Source organism: Nothobranchius furzeri, chromosome 4 (genome assembly GCF_043380555.1).
Source record: "Nothobranchius furzeri strain GRZ-AD chromosome 4, NfurGRZ-RIMD1, whole genome shotgun sequence".
NCBI lineage: Eukaryota > Metazoa > Chordata > Actinopteri > Cyprinodontiformes > Nothobranchiidae > Nothobranchius > Nothobranchius furzeri.
This window is the reverse complement of record NC_091744.1, coordinates 5,131,086-5,147,146: the sequence shown is the minus strand read 5'-3', so window position 1 is coordinate 5,147,146 and position 16,061 is coordinate 5,131,086. Positions and strand designations below refer to the sequence as shown.

The window sequence follows — 16,061 nt, the reverse complement described above, 5'->3', positions numbered from 1 at the left end:
AGGTTTTGAAAAAAGGCGGGGCTTTGGGACCATGGCGAAAATCGCCATCACGCCATGGAAATACGTTTGTCTCTCATTTCTTCAGTTATCGTGATATTGCTACGAAACTTCTGGTGAGTGATCCTAGTCTGAGCTCCAAGAGAAATAGACAGCTGAATTTTGTGGGCGTGGCCTATGTTTTGAAATAGCGCCCCCTAGGACCATTTAAACTATTAGCCCCAAGCCATGCTTTGACTGAGGATTACGAAATTTGGTACACTAATGTGGTGTCTCAGGACCTACAAAAAAGTCTCTTGGAGTCAAGTTCAAAGTCGCACAGGAAGTCGGCCATTTTGGATCAAGTACGCGATTTAGTGGTTTTCGCACACGTTGTTTGGAGAGTGATGCTCCGTCGCCCTTTTCACCAATCTCCTTCAAACTTCTGCTATATACCCTTAAGACATAGGGGAAAAAATTTAACCGTCGGATTTTTCAAAAGTTGAAAGGTGTGGGCGTGGCTAAGCCTCAAACTTTGACCTGTCGCCACGCTACTCTTTTTTTCACAGCTCCCTACTGGACTCCTTTTACCCAATCACCAGGATTCTGTGGCAAACAGCAGTAGACAAGTTGAGGTTACTTGGTCTCCAGTACTGGCAGGTTTTGAAAAAAGGCGGGGCTTTGGGACCATGGCGAAAATCGCCATCACGCCATGGAAATACGTTTGTCTCATTTCTTCAGTTATCGTGATATTGCTACGAAACTTCTGGTGAGTGATCCTAGTCTGAGCTCCAAGAGAAATAGACAGCTGAAGTTTGTGGGCGTGGCCTATATTCTTAAATAGCGCCCCCTAGAGCCATTAAAACTTTCAGCCCCAAGCCATGCTTTGACTGAGGATTACGAAATTTGGTACACTAATGTGGGGTCTCAGGACCTACAAAAAAGTCTCTTGGAGCCAAGCGTAAAGTCGCACAGGAAGTCGGCCATTTTGGTGCAAGTACGTGATTTAGTGGTTTTCGCACACATTGTTTGGAGAGTGATGCTCCGTCGCCCTTTTCACCAATCACCTTCAAACTTCTGCAATACACTCTTAAGACATAGGGGAAAAAATTCAACCGTCGGATTTTTCAAAAGTTGAAAGGTGTGGGCGTGGCTAAGCCTCAAACGTTGACCTTTCGCCATTACTTTACTTGACTTAATAACTCCCATGTGCATGATCAGATCTTTTTCGAACTTTGTCTGTGTGATCATTGACCATATCTGTAAACAATGACAATGTGGACAGCTGACATCACCTAAGCCCCGCCCCCTGACTACAGGAATTTATTTTTTATGCTGAAATGCCCATATTTGTCCCCTCTAATTTAGTCAACATGACCCTAAGGTCATGCACTGTCTTCATGATGCTGTAATGACCATTCAGATCTGATAGCTTTCCAGAAAGGGAGGGGCTTTGATGCCATGGCGAATTCTGGCGTAACGCCGTAATCTTAATATTCAATTTAATGGTGAGCTCAGAGGGGATGCTGAGTCAGGGTGAGGTGCAGACTAGGAGGCCATTCGCGGTTTCTGGTGTCGGGGTGGTTGACGTTTCTGTTCTGTCAGACGTGCACTGGTGCGACGGCAGACCGGAGCGGCGCGGAGCTGCGAGGGCCGAACGACGCTGCTTGCAGCTTTAATTCTTTCTTTTTTTGTTATTCCGTGCCCCCTTTGAATGGCTTTTTGGGGACCTTAACATACCCCAAAACTCACAATATTTTGCAAACTTGTCAGGCCTGGTGAAAAATTTGATATTTTAAAGGTCCCAAAAAAATCGCAAAGAAAATGGCTGAACAGCGCCCCCTACAATGTGAAAAAAAACCCTCTCCATAAAGCTTAGTTTATCGTACAGTTATGAAATTTGGTACACTTGTAGTACTCAACAGTCCGCACAGAAAAGTCTCTTGCAAGCATGGTCAATATCAAACAGGAAGTCGGCCATTTTGGGTTGAAATGGCGATTTTTAGCCGTTTTTGCAGTTTTTAGGGTCCGTTTCTGATTGGATTGCTCGATCATTTTTCGCACGATCGTCTCAAAAATTGTGTAAAAATGCTCAGAAGGGATGGGCAAACAAAATGAGATGAGGATTCTGAGTTTTCGTATATGTTGAAGGGGCGGGGCCAGGCCTTGAAGTTTGACTACTCGCCAATTTTTTTTTAATTGCTATAACTTCATAACTGAATAGAATAAAGTTACCAAACTTTCTGTGGTCATTCATCATCCACCCACAAAGTAATATGAATGGTTGGATGATGACATCACACAAGCCCCGCCCGCTCAGGACCAAAAAGGTCAAGTTTTACTGTGAAAGGTCCCAAACTGCCCCATTTCACTTAATCACCACAAATTTGTAGCTGGTAACTCAAGACAAGTGGGGGTTGCTTGGCGTCACTTTATGGGAGTTTTCGGCAGAGGGCGGGGCTGTGGCGGCGCGGCGAAGTCAGACGTACCGCCGTGGCCTTACGTTTGCCTCCCATTTCGTCATTTCTAAAGATATCGTCACGAAACTTTTTGTGAGTAATCCTAGTCTGGCCCCTCAAACAATCTGATGTCAACATCCGGTGGGCGTGGCCTATTTTCTGAAATAGCGCCCCCTAGGACCATTAAAACTGTCAGCCCCAAGCCATGCTTTGACTGAGGATTACGAAATTTGGTACACTAATGTGGTGTCTCAGGACCTACAAAAAAGTCTCTTGGAGCCTAGTGCAAAGTCGCACAGGAAGTCGGCCATTTTGGTCCAAGTACGCGATTTAGTGGTTTTCGCACACGTTGTTTGGAGAGTGATGCTCCGTCGCCCTTTTCACCATTCTCCTTCAAACTTCTGCTATGTACTCGTAAGACATAGGGAAAAAAATTCAACCGTCGGATTTTTCAAAAGTTGAAAGGTGTGGGCGTGGCTAAGCCTCAAACTTTGACCTGTCGCCACGCCACTCTTTTTTTCACAGCTCCCTACTGGACTCCTTTTACCCAATCACCAGGATTCTGTGGGAAACAGCAGTAGACAACTTGAGGTTACTTAGTCTCCAGTACTGGCAGGTTTTGAAAAAAGGCGGGGCTTTGGGAGCATGGCGAAAATCGCCATCACGCCATGGAAATACGTTTGCCTCTCATTTCTTCAGTTATCGTGATATCGCTACGAAACTTCTGGTGAGTGATCCTAGTCTGACCCCCAAGAGAAATAGACAGCTGAAGTTTGTGGGCGTGGCCTATTCTCTTAAATAGCGCCCCCTAGGACCATTTAAACTAATAGCCCCAAGCCATGCTTTGACTGAGGATTACGAAATTTGGTACACTAATGTGGTGTCTCAGGACCTACAAAAAAGTCTCTTGGAGCCAAGGACAAAGTCGCACAGGAAGTCGGCCATTTTGGTCCAAGTACGCGATTTAGTGGTTTTCGCACACGTTGTTTGGAGAGTGATGCTCCGTCGCCCTTTTCATCAATCACTTTCAAACTTCTGCTGTATACTCTTACGACGTAGGGGAAAAAATTCAACCGTTGGATTTTTCAAAAGTTGAAAGGTGTGGGCGTGGCTAAGCCTCAAACTTTGACCTTTCGCCATTACTTTACTTGACTTAATAACTCCCATGTGCATGATCAGATCTTTTTCAAACTTTGTCTGTGTGATCATTGACCATATCTGTAAAAAATGACAATGTGGACAGCTGACATCACCTAAGCCCCGCCTCCTGACTACAGGAAGTCTATTTTTTATGCTGAAATACCCATATTTGTCCCCTCTAATTTAGTGAACATGACACTAAGGTCATACACTGTCTTCATGATGTTGTAATGACCATTCAGATCTGATAGCTTTCCAGAAAGGGAGGGGCTTTTATGCCATGGCGAATTCTGGCGTAACGCCGTAACCTTACAATTCAATTTAATGGTGAGCTCAGAGGGGATGCTGAGTCAGGGTGAGGTGCGGACTAGGAGGCCATTTGCGGATTCTGGCGTCGGGGTGGTTGACGATTCTGTTCTGCCAGACGTGCCCTGGTGCCCCGGGCTGCTGGCCAGGCCGGAGCGGCGCAGAGCTGCGAGGGCCGAACGACGCTGCTTGCAGCTTTAATTTATATTATTTTTCTAGTTTAAAGTCAAGTAAGAAATTTGTTCATGAACTGAACCGTGCGTTCTTTTAAAATATGGAATATTCAGCCATGCAAACACAGAAATACCTCTTTTTCCAACCAAGCAAACAGCTCACAAAGGGCCACTGCATCCTTGATCTGTTGGATAAAACACAAAGGATGAAAGTTTAACTGCATTCAGGTCACATGAAGAAATAACAGGCTCAATAAAACTGAAGGTTCAAAGTTTCTTACATGCGCCATTTTCATGCCTTGGATCTCCGTGGTGTTCTTCACAGCCTTAGAGAGACAGAGTGGCGTGTAAGGGATCGGAGACCTGTGGACCTAAAGGAGGAAAAAAACAAATGTCAACACAAGCTCAAAATAAAGGCAATCTTTCAGGGAATCCATGTTTTTAAAGTAACACTAAATAGTTTTTTTTAACTTTAAGCTAGAGCTTTAACATTGATCTCAGTGATTATTGAGACAGAAACTTGACCAGTTTCATATCTGACACCACTCTGCAGCCCTCTGCTGACCAAAATCCACACTAGATAATTTTGCGGAGCAGGTCAGTGTTCTAGGGGGTGCGATTTACCTGCTTTACGGCTGTTAGCTGTAATGCTAGCAGTTAGCATTTTCAATTTGTCAATCGTCAATGAAAAGTGCAAGAAGAAGAAAAAGAGGAGGTTTGCTTTTTCTGATAAGTATGACAGTAATGTCTTTGGAGGCAAAGCAAAGAGCTAAAACTAAAGTGAACATCGATGCGACTGACAATAATTTGAGGGAACTAAAGGAGGCTACAAAATCACAAACTGATTGTGACCTGGCTTTGTTGCTACTGGACATGTAAGTAATACTATTTTTTGTCTGACAGTGTGGATCTTTTTACTTTGTGGTTTAATTTAGTGTTAGTTGGCTCACGTTAGTGTTAGCTCATTGTTAGCGCTAGCTACAGCAGGCTGCCACAGGGTTATTTACAACAGTTGTTATTCCACTTTCAACCAGTAAGGCGGAGGAGCTGGAAACTGCTCAGTGTTACTTTACACCAAGATAATCCTGTGTTAAGAAATGATGGTGCTATGGATAAGTGTCATGAATAATTCTTTGCTGAACACATTCCTCAGGGACACACTCCTCTGGGTCAGAAAACAGATTAAAGATGATCTGGAAACGTATTTAGAAATGTTGATGAAACTAGTCTCTCACCTTTGGGATGACCTGTGTGAGAGCACAGCTGGCCTTGTCACAGATCCACACTTTGTCTTTGGGTCCGAGTGCGGCGCAGATCGCCTGCAGCTCCGTGTAGACTGACTCGTACGGGAACGTCTGGATGTGCAGCTCCGGTCTGCTGGGAGAGTCCAGCTGCAGGTGGTCCCTCACCGTAGGGTCAGAGAGACGCTTAAGGTCCACAAACAGCCTGTAGAGAGGAGAGAATTTGTTTTCGTCATAGTAAATAAAGCCCGCATCACACACTGGTGAAATTACATCTCTGCATTTGACCCCAGCAGTGGGAAGCAGTCAGCTGCAGCAGTGGCTGTGCTCAGGAACTATTTGGTGGTTTAACACCCCCAATCCAACCCCTTAAAGCAAGCAGGGAGGCACCGAGTCCCATTTTTGAAGTCTTTGGTATGACCCGACCAGGATTTGAACCCCGATCGTCCCAGGGTGGACACACCACTAGGCCACTGAGAAGCAATGGCAATTAAAAAAATTAATGGATCAAAATGATTTTCTCCCATATACTAATCTCTATTACAAAGAACCAGTTTGACGCTGGAATTACCTGATGGAGGTCATCCCTACAATGGCATAAGCAAAGAAGACTGGGTTGTAATTAATATCTGCGCCTCGGAGGTTAAAAAGCCCTGAGAGGAAAAAAAAAAAGACAGACAGAACATCAAAAATACATTACAGTTTTACCACAGTTATGTAAAAATGTCAGCCTTGGATATGAGTTAGAGTGTAAAACTATGGTTGGGCATCGAGCGGAACTGGGACCAACTGTTAGTTTTTCCCGGAATCGCTTAAAGTTTTTTATTTCAATTTCTAGAATGCTGACCGGAAGATGAATCCGCGGCCGATCTCTGTGAAAAATAAAAGTGATCTGCAAATTGTGATCAACGCTTTTCAGAGCTGATCACACCAGCTGTCTGTGTGCAGCACGAGTCCCCCCTCCCCCCACCCAGATATAAACAAACGCGTCTGCCGAACTTTTACTCCGTAATGTAAACTTTAACTCCTGCAGCGTAGAGGAAACTTGTTAAAATGCATCAACACGGAGGATTTAATAGAAGCTTTAAAGAAAAAACTCTGGAGGACGGTGTGAGGCGAGTTTGTCTCACTGCAGAAATAAAAACACACACGGAGCGTCAGTAGTCAGACGCAGCCGCTCAAAAATGGGACCCGTGTGTGTGAGCGTCAGAAGGCTGAACAATAACCTGTAGAATAATTAAAGTCATCATGCTAGAGAAGCTTCTCTGTGGTGGACCACACCAGCTTCTGCCACAATAAATAATAATAATAATATATCACACACAGTTGTGAACATTTTAATTTCCTTTCTGAACTATTTTTGTTGAGAGTTTTAATGTTTAAAATCTGTTAGATTGTTACTGACAGCAGCTACATTTAAGTTTTCACTTTCTGTTCTGACTGAATGCTAGCCTGGCAAGCCAGACTAAATAAATGTATTATTTAGTCTGGCCATGCTCCATTGACGGCTCTCGGTTGTGGGGCGGGTTCTACCGTTGTCTTTCAAATGATCTCCGCATTCCACTGGACAATGAATGTGACATACTCTTGTTTCACTCTGTTGCATCATCCCACCCACCAGGCATATAGAGTGCCCTGATTGGCCCACAAAGCGGATAAAGCTCTGTGATTTGTTCACTAAGCAGATAGAGCACTATGATTGGCCCACCATTATGGACCAATCACAGCTCTTTATGTGTTTGAAACCCCTCTAGAGAGCTGTGATTGGCTAGCCAGAGTCCTGGTAGGAGCTGCTGAGGTTCCAATGGAGCATGCCTAGACATTCTTTGCAAAGCAAGAATTTGGTCTAGTTCACTAGGCTAACTGAGTGCTGCTGCAGACATTTAGCCACTCATCCCAGAGGCTTCTTCCAGACTTTGGTTGTGGTCAGAAACAAACACACTGATTGTGCTGCAAGTCTTTTTCTTTTTGTCTCCAAAACATCCATCCATCCATTTTCTGAAACCGCTTTGTCCACGTAGGGTCGCGTGGGGGAGGGGGGGGGAGGGGCTGGCGCCTATCTCCAGTGGTCAACGGGCAATTAGGCGGGGTACACCCTGGACAGAGAGCCAGTCCATCGCAGGACAACACAGAGACACACAGGACTAACAATCATGCACACACACACACACACACTCACACCTAAGGACAATTTGGACAGACTAATCAACCTAACAGTCATGTTTTTGGACTGTGGGAGGAAGCCAGAGTACCCGGAGAGAACCCACGCATGCACAGGGAGAACATGCAAACTCCATGCAGAAAGACCCCAGGCCGGGAAGCGAACCCAGGACCTTCTAGCTGCAAGGCAACAGCTCTAACCACTGCACCACTGCGCAGCTCTCCAAACATGTTTTTGTCTAAATGAAGGTGATGTTATTGTTCCTAGAATTAAAATTCATGTTGAAGTTACGATTATTTCATCAAGTAGGACCTGTGGTTAGCTGGCTCATGTGAAACATGTAACGTCTTGAAAGAATCGGAATCGGGAAACGATAGGAACCGGAATCGAAACGAGGAATTGGAATCGGAATCGTTCAAAATCAGACGATGCCCAACCCTATGTAAAACTGTCAGAAAAGGTTGCTAAAGTGGCGAGATATTAAATCACTGAATAATAATCGTTCATCACTGAGTCACTGACTGTTAAAACTTAACATACAAGCGATCTCATCCAGCGCCGTGGCAACAAACCAGACGATCTTCCTCTCTGTCATCTTGGCTCGCAGCGAGGAGATCTTTTCCTGCCAGGAAATACCTGCAGGTAGAGATCGACAGCATGACGTCACCAACTATCAGTCGTCTCTAAACTACAAATATAATCATGATGGTTTAATCTGAAACATAACATTCAAGTGGACTAACCGGTGTATTCTAATCCCAGAGTCCGGAGTTGTTTGCTCGGTCTCTCTGGTCGGTCTGTCCAGACTACATCGATCAGATTGTCCTGCACCGCCACCAGAGAGTGGCCAGCACTGCTCAGGGCCTTGGACATGTTCTTCCACTGATCTGAAACACAGAAGAACAAGACTTAAACCAAAAACAATTATTAAAGGTGCAGAAATGAAGATTTCAGGTGACAAACCCTGCACAGATTAGTATTTTTTTTTTTTTTTTTTTGCAGGATGTGCACAATGTTTACCTGCAGCAATAATCCAAGGGTCCACCCCCACTTTGGAGTTCTCTGGTAGGACACTGATCAGCCAGTCCTCCTGAGACGGCGTCTTCTTCAGTCCTAAAAATACCAACGAAAAACTGTCACTCACACCTCGTAGACATGCAGACATCCTCTAAGATTTCGGCTGATCTCTGCAGATGGAGTTGTTTAAAACTCCTACAAGGCTGCTGCCTGGAAAACCCTAAACAGTGGCAGAAGCTGCTTTAGCTGTCCCAAACATGCAGCTACAAGCTCGCTAAAGCTAAGCAACCACTCAGACCAGAACTACAACGAGCTGCCAGACTTCAGCAACAGTTTTAAAGGGATATTCGGCAATTTAGCTTCCTTTTAGCACCCCGTAGTGTCTGCTATTAAGTCACTGTAGTTATACCAGAAATGAAACTTCAGCCTGATTTATACTTCTCTGTCTGCGTCGGTGAAGAGACACTCAACGCCATTATGCGTCGTTGCACGGGCTCTCTGACAGACTCACAGAGGGTGACGGAGGCATGCCCAAAATTTTAAACATCCGTTGAAAGTGACGGAGAATGCAATCCTGTGATTGGTCAGGACGCCTCTTCCTGTATATTTGTCACCAGCACCGTTGTAGCTCCGTTAAAAAGTAAACAGATTTTTAGCAACAAACCAAGAACAGATTAAAGAAAGTGTCATGGAAAAAGTCAGAAAATAACAACATTTATTCACCCGTGAGTGAAGGAGGACAAAATACAGAGCAAACGTGGACGGAAACGACTGGGAATGTCGGTTTAGAGGTGGCGAGCGCATGAAAAGGTGGAGGAGAAAGAAGGACTAATTTGTCCGTGTTATGAAGTCTCTGAAATATATAAACACATTAGTAAATACACCATCGTGGACTGGAAACATGAGTGTTACGGTGGCAGGATACCACAGAACAGCGCTACGCCCTCTGTTGTCCTGGCGGGGAATTGCTTCGCTGCCTGAACAGAAGTTTGAATGTGAAAACCTTTCCGACACTCTGTGTGCATCTCTCCGTTGCGGAGCTCATGGAGAAGTATAAATCAGGCTTTATCTCCTCGCTGTGAATTTGTCTTTATAACACCTCAGTCTAACTGCTGAAATGTCTCCCCAGCCTTCATTAGTGTCTAGAGGAGCGGTTCATGACTAAATCAAACAAATCAGCTGCGTTCACGATCTAAAACATGCTGGAAGCAGACTGCAGCTCCATCATGTCGACTCCACTCCAGAGCTCCCTTCTCCATCAGGGACTGGACCGTGTGGTATTCTGGCCACAGGGGGAGGTGGGGGTCTGAGTAACATTTCATTAACCCTGTGTAAAAGGTCATTTTAGCGCATACTGCCTCAAGAAAATTATTTTAAAATAGGAAAACGTTGCCTTTAAAACATGCACTAGTTTAGTGTTTATTTTAGTCCCATAATTTTGAACCCTTTAGCTCAAGCTGATATAAATTAGAGCCTGATGAGGACTGCTCAAATGAGGAAAATAATCTTTGTGATATTTGTTTACATCACAGTTGAAGGACCCAGCATCATGACTGGTAAGACTAAAGGACCAACGAGTACATTACCCATCTTCATAAGAGTCCAGTTGTTGTCCATCTGCTGGCTGGCCTGGAGGAAATACCGGCCATCGGTCCACATGGCAGCGTGCTGCTCTGTGATGATGGCTGTTCCTGAACCATGGAGAACAACAAGGATTCCGCTCTTGTCAGTGACGTTTTTACAGGTGTGAACAACAATAATTTATACCTAATCGGTCTTTTGGGGGGAATTATTCATCTACATTTAACCCATCTCTGAGGCTGCTATTTGGATGGTGCCCTGGGCGAACGTACAGGCTCCATGAGACGGGACTGCGGATGGCACCCCTCAGCTCAGCTTCTGACCACTGGACAACACTTCCTCCCTGTCACACGAACTCTGATTTTGTAGGTTATTGACCCACAGCCGCCTCGTGAATTATGTTATGCAGAGTTTATTTAGCCGTGAGAAACGAAATGACTATAAAAAACTAAACATGTCATTTATAACGTTAAATAAGTAGTCGGAGTCTTTTATGTCTTTTTTGAAAAAGTGCTTCTGATTGGCGGGAGGGTCAAAAAACACACCTCCTTCAAGATGAGACAAAGTTACATCCCATTCTTAGTTTTCCTCCTAAAATCCTAATCAGAGTCAGGGGTTAAATATAAGCTCTGCATCCTTAAAATCAGCATTCCTTTACCAAACTTTAGACACCTGGTTTGTTACTTGTGTTACAAAAAAGCAAAACATACCAGCAGAACCATTGAAGCCAGAGATATATTCACGTCTGCAGTCACACGGTGCGATGTATTCACTCTGAAAGGAAAACATATGTTCAAAACATATATTTTTTCTTTTAGGATTCATTTTAAAATTCTTTTGTTTGCTTTTAAATGTCTCCATGGCCTTGCACCTTCTTATCTCTCTGTCCTACACCCTCCCGCTCTCTCAGGTCAGCTGATCAGCTGCTCCTGAATGTACCCAGGACTAGGCGTAAACTTAGAGGAGATCGCGCCTTTGCTGTAGCCGCTCCTAAACTGTGGAAGGAGCTTCCTTCAGCAATAAGACAGGCCAGTTCCTTACCTGTTTTTAAGTCTCTCTTGAAAACACACCTCTTTACCCTTGCTTTTGACACCTTGTGAGATGTTGGTTGCTATTTTTTATTTATTTTATTTTTTTAGTTTTGATTTATTTTAGCTGTTTTTGTGTGTTTCAATGCTGTTTTTATCTAGTTTTTATTCTTATTATTGGGCTGTTTTAATTTTATGTCTCCAGTGTTTTATTTATTTCTCTTTGCTGCTTTCTGTTTATTCTATTGTTTTAATGTATTTTCTGTACAGCACTTTGATCCTGTGCTGGGTGTTTTAAAGTGCTTTATAAATAAATGAACTGAACTGAAACACAGACAGAGGCAGACTTCAGCTTCCTTTACAATCAGTGTGAAGTGACTGCAAACTTTTCATAAAGTTTCTAAACCTCCTTCCACATTCTTGTCACACTACGTTGACGAAAAAAATACGGTAAGAGGTTGGAACCTGCAGAATAAAAGGGTTAAAAGGAAAACGGATCTGTTAACACTCAAAGATCTTCCAGCAATGGTTTGAGGCAGTGACGTGAAAATACATCGATACACTGATGTATCAAATTTATTTCTGTTTTTTTTTTGTGTGTGTGTGGTGCAATTCAAACTCTGACTGCTAGGTGGCAGAACTTCTTACCTCCTTCATTTTGACAGAACACAAAATCGGGATGAATTGGATGTGTCTTGGAAGCATCTGGTTTGAGATTTCCAATAAAATTCCAGCTTAAAAATTGCAAATATCATCTAACTTTTATTATCGCAAAATATCGTATCGCCAGATTCTTGTCACCACACACTCCCAGTTTAGAGGTGTGGTTCACTCATTTAATCAATTAATTTGCAAAGGTCTCTAGTAGGAAGGCATGCTTGTGAATCGTTCTCGGGGGGATATACTGGCGCACCATTTCCAGGAACTAGTAGTGACCCACATCACAGCTGAGCTTAACAGCAACGCGACTCTACCATCGACTTGTTTTATCTCCACAAATAACAAAAGCATGGAGGAGCTTCTGCTGTGTGGTGGAGTTGCTAATGCTAATGGTTATCTTCTACTAGCCGAGACGTTCTCTGCTGATTCCTGGACGCTAAAAACAACAACTTTCCTCATCACAAGACAAGATGGTTGAGTCCATGAACGTTAAGTGACAGTGTGACGTAGATCTGTCAGGCTTTTCAAATCCTAGAGTTTCACCGTCTATTTTCTATCAGAAGTTAATGCAGGAGATAGGTGTAGGAGACTATTTTCATGTTCAGCCTGCATGAAAAACTAAGAGTGACCCATTATAATCAAAAATAATCCTTAATAAATGGTTTTCGGTGAACCAAACCTGTAAGTGAAACATGCAAAAGACCTTTTGTCTTCGGGATGAGCTCATTAACAGCATCTAGCTATCTTTGCAATAGAGAACAATAAATATTGGTTTTACCATTGCCGATGCAGATATGTACTGCCGACTATCATGGTAGATATCTAACATCTTCCACCTTATTTTCAGGCTAAAATATCACCAATAACATAAGTTGATGCACACAATTTCTGAAGCTGAATCAGTTATAGAACTTCGAATTGAACTGTTTCATCTTAACTTTGGTGCACTGCTCAGTGTTAAAGTCAGACACTTAAATAAAGTTAATTTAGAGTCTCGTCTCGTCTTCCTCCGCTTATCCGGGTCCGGGTCGCGGGGGCAGCATCCCAACTAGGGAGCTCCAGGCCGTCCTCTCACCGGCCTTGTCCACCAGCTCCTCCGGCAGGACCCCAAGGCGTTCCCGGACCAGATTGGAGATGTAACCTCTCCAATGTGTCCTGGGTCGACCCGGGGGCCTTCTGCCGGCAGGACATGCCCGAAACACCTCCCCGGGGAGGCGTCCAGGAGGCATCCTGACCAGATGCCCAAACCACCTCAACTGGCTCCTTTCGATCCGGAGGAGCAGCGGTTCTACTCCGAGTCCCTCCCGAATGTCCGAGCTCCTCACCCTATCTCTAAGGCTGAGCCCGGCCACCCTACGGAGGAAACTCATTTCGGCCGCTTGTATCCGCGATCTCGTTCTTTCGGTCATTACCCAAAGCTCATGACCATAGGTGAGGATTGGGACGTAGATCGACCGGTAAATCGAGAGCCTCCTCCTTGAACCGTCACCTTATCGTGGTGGAGGAGTTTGAGTGCCCTAATGATCCTAGGAGCTATGTTGTCTGGGGCACTTAGTGCCCCTGGTAGGGTCTCCCATGACAAATTGGTCTTAGGTGAAGGGTGAGACAAAGAACGGTTCGAAGGATCTTTCATGGCGGTTAAAACGAAGAGTCGGAGTACCCGGCCCGGAGGGTTACCGGGGTCCCACCCTGGAGCCAGGCCTGGGGTTGGGGCCCGTGAGCGAGCGCCTGGTGGCCGGGCTTTCGCCCATGGGGCCCGGCCGGGCCCAGCCCGAACCGGATACATGGGCTCGTCCAACTGTGGACCCACCACCCGCAGGAGGAACATGAAGGGTCCGGTGCAATGTGAATCGGGTGGCAGACCAAGACCAAGGCGGGAGCCTTGGCGGTCCAATCCCCGGACAAGAAAACTAGTTAATTTAGAGTATTAAATAAAATTCAGCAACAGTACCAGGTGGCTCAAAGAAGTGCCTGACTTTAAATCGGCTTTACTGTGGACAAACATCGGCTGATGGTGATATATAAAAACAGTAAATATTGGCCCGATAAATCGGTCTACCCCTACATTGCATCATAGATTCTCCTTTATTATTGGAGCTTGTGGACAATATATGGAAGCTCCTTTTATAACTGAAGTTTAATTCAAAAGTTATATTCTGGAATCAACCTATCCAGAATATTTACATGCAGACCAAATGTATAAGAGGCTAAGGTGCAATGGTCATGCACAGTGTAGGCTTATGCAGATTTTTAGGGTTAAATGATTTCACACGCTAGATTTTAGAATTGGACGTTAGCAGTTCTTGTCAGTAATTTTAACTCACCTGATGTGCATCTCCTGATGGGACTATGTAAGCCTGTATGGGCTCTGAGAAGTATTTACAGTTCTTCATTGCCTGCCGAAGCAGCTGGAGGAGCTCTCCGGTGATCTTTGGAGACATAGCTGAGTCTGTGTTGAAGAGAAAGAAAGAAACAAAAGCACGTTTCCACAACTTTGCAACATTTAAAATGGCTTCAAATAACCAGAAAGCCACTTCTTTAGAGGTAGAGGACTGTCAGAGCTTCAGTTTAATGGGAAATATTAAAACTAAAAATAAATATCAAATGATCTTCCAGTTACCTGACTTTTTGGAAGCCATGTTGACTGGATTCCTGAGCTACACACTGCCTATTCTGACAGACCTAGCTCTACGTGGAGCTCAAAGTCTCCACGCCTGCGTCTTTCACCTGCTATCATGTGCCAGATCAACAGCTGAGACAGCAGTCTGGGTTAAACATTATAAGACAAGTCTCACTCGCAAGATAGGCATCAATACAGGTATTTTTTTTAGGTTTTCATGTCATTAATAAAATCGGAACAAAGTGAAAAAGTGGACTGAAGACTATACACAAAAATAAATATATATACATATATATATATATATATATATATATATATATATATATATATATATATATATATATATATGCCCTCTTTTATGATGAATTTATTTCACAGTTTTCATTGGTTCACTCAATCCATTGTTTTACACATTTGTCCTGTACCAGAATGTTTCACCTATTTTGTAATTTGAATAGCTTTTATTTTTGATTTATTCAATATATTTACCTACAACTGAACCATGTTCAGCGCTTTGGGCTTCCTGACAGGGCTGCGGAAGGCGCTTTATAAATAAAGCTTTGATTGATTGATTGATTGATTGATTGACAAAAACATTCAGTAGTGGAAACTGGAGAATACGGAATATTTAAAGAGGAAGAGGGAATCCGAAGTAAATGGACTGAAATCTGCTGGATCGCTGCACAAACAGTGCTACAGTCATGTTTAACGGGAAGTTCAAGTTATTACATGTTACTGGGAAGAAATTCCCATCGAAAATATATATTTAGTGTAAAGATTCCTTTCAAATTTGCTACTGTTAGCCTAGCAAATGATCCTATACACGAGAATATATGCAACAGAGCAAAGTCATTCTGTTCAGCAACTGTCTGTCTAGATTTCTAGGCTGTTACTTTGTACCTGGGTGGTGCTTTTGAAACATTTTAATAGAATAATTTTTAAATATTTGTTGTTTTACTTATGGCAGCAACTAAGAAGGCTAATATGAGAAAGTGGCTAAAAGTTTAACCACCAAGCATTAAAGAACAGGTAGTATATGATGTTTATACAATGGAAAAGATCACTTTTTCTCTGTTCAGTTTTACAGAATTTGGCCAAAATTATCCAAATATGTAAAATTGGTAAGGTCCTAGCTCGTCCACCTCCTTACTTTGCAGTATTTCTGTTTTGGACTGGGTGGTTAGTTTTCAGGTAAACCCCACATTGCTTCCTGTTCATACGTTTTCATTGTTACAATTTTCTGGTACATTATTTGTGCATCACATTAATATGTATGCACCTACGTTGCTTGAACTGGTGTTAAAACAAACAAAACAATTCTCAATTAAAATACAATTATATAGATAAAATCAATGGTCAAATGTCTATAAATGTGAGTTTTCCCCAGTTGCAAAAACCTGGTCTAATAGCAGATAAAGTATTGGATTTAATTTCAACATTTATACACGTCTGCTGGAATTTCCAACGCCCACCAACCGACCAATCATGTTGCAGTATTCTGCATCGATGAGCTCTCCGATTGGCTAAAAGCTCCGCGTGCCATGTTGTTTACAAGTGGGCTTCAGATGCATCATATTCAATATGTAATTCACTAGCTAACCTAACGGTCACGAATGAGGATCTTTGTTAGACTTATATAGTTTTATACGAGGTAAAAGTGTGTATGTGGTTTTATTTTTACTCCTTTCTCGACAGGCAC

General features: G+C 43.4%; 1 protein-coding gene across 2 annotated transcripts in view; it reads right to left on the bottom strand.

The window, feature by feature from the left end:
- The window catches only part of xpnpep1 (X-prolyl aminopeptidase (aminopeptidase P) 1, soluble), a 64,744-nt gene that overhangs the window by 48,241 nt on the left and 442 nt on the right, over positions 1 to 16,061 (bottom strand). Inside the window, exons 1-11 of one of the 2 annotated variants that reach the window (XM_054743590.2) lie at positions 14,363 to 14,488; positions 14,067 to 14,191; positions 10,765 to 10,828; positions 10,060 to 10,164; positions 8,477 to 8,569; positions 8,200 to 8,343; positions 7,997 to 8,092; positions 5,867 to 5,948; positions 5,290 to 5,500; positions 4,336 to 4,425; positions 4,189 to 4,239 (exon numbers count right to left, since the gene is read on the bottom strand). In XM_054743590.2, the coding sequence (XP_054599565.1) occupies positions 4,189 to 4,239; positions 4,336 to 4,425; positions 5,290 to 5,500; positions 5,867 to 5,948; positions 7,997 to 8,092; positions 8,200 to 8,343; positions 8,477 to 8,569; positions 10,060 to 10,164; positions 10,765 to 10,828; positions 14,067 to 14,191; positions 14,363 to 14,381 (1,080 nt within the window). In that variant the 5' untranslated portion in view covers positions 14,382 to 14,488. Of the gene's footprint in view, positions 1 to 4,188; positions 4,240 to 4,335; positions 4,426 to 5,289; positions 5,501 to 5,866; positions 5,949 to 7,996; positions 8,093 to 8,199; positions 8,344 to 8,476; positions 8,570 to 10,059; positions 10,165 to 10,764; positions 10,829 to 14,066; positions 14,192 to 14,362; positions 14,489 to 16,061 lie in introns of those variants that run through there. The other variant, XM_054743591.2, reaches the window with a different exon arrangement.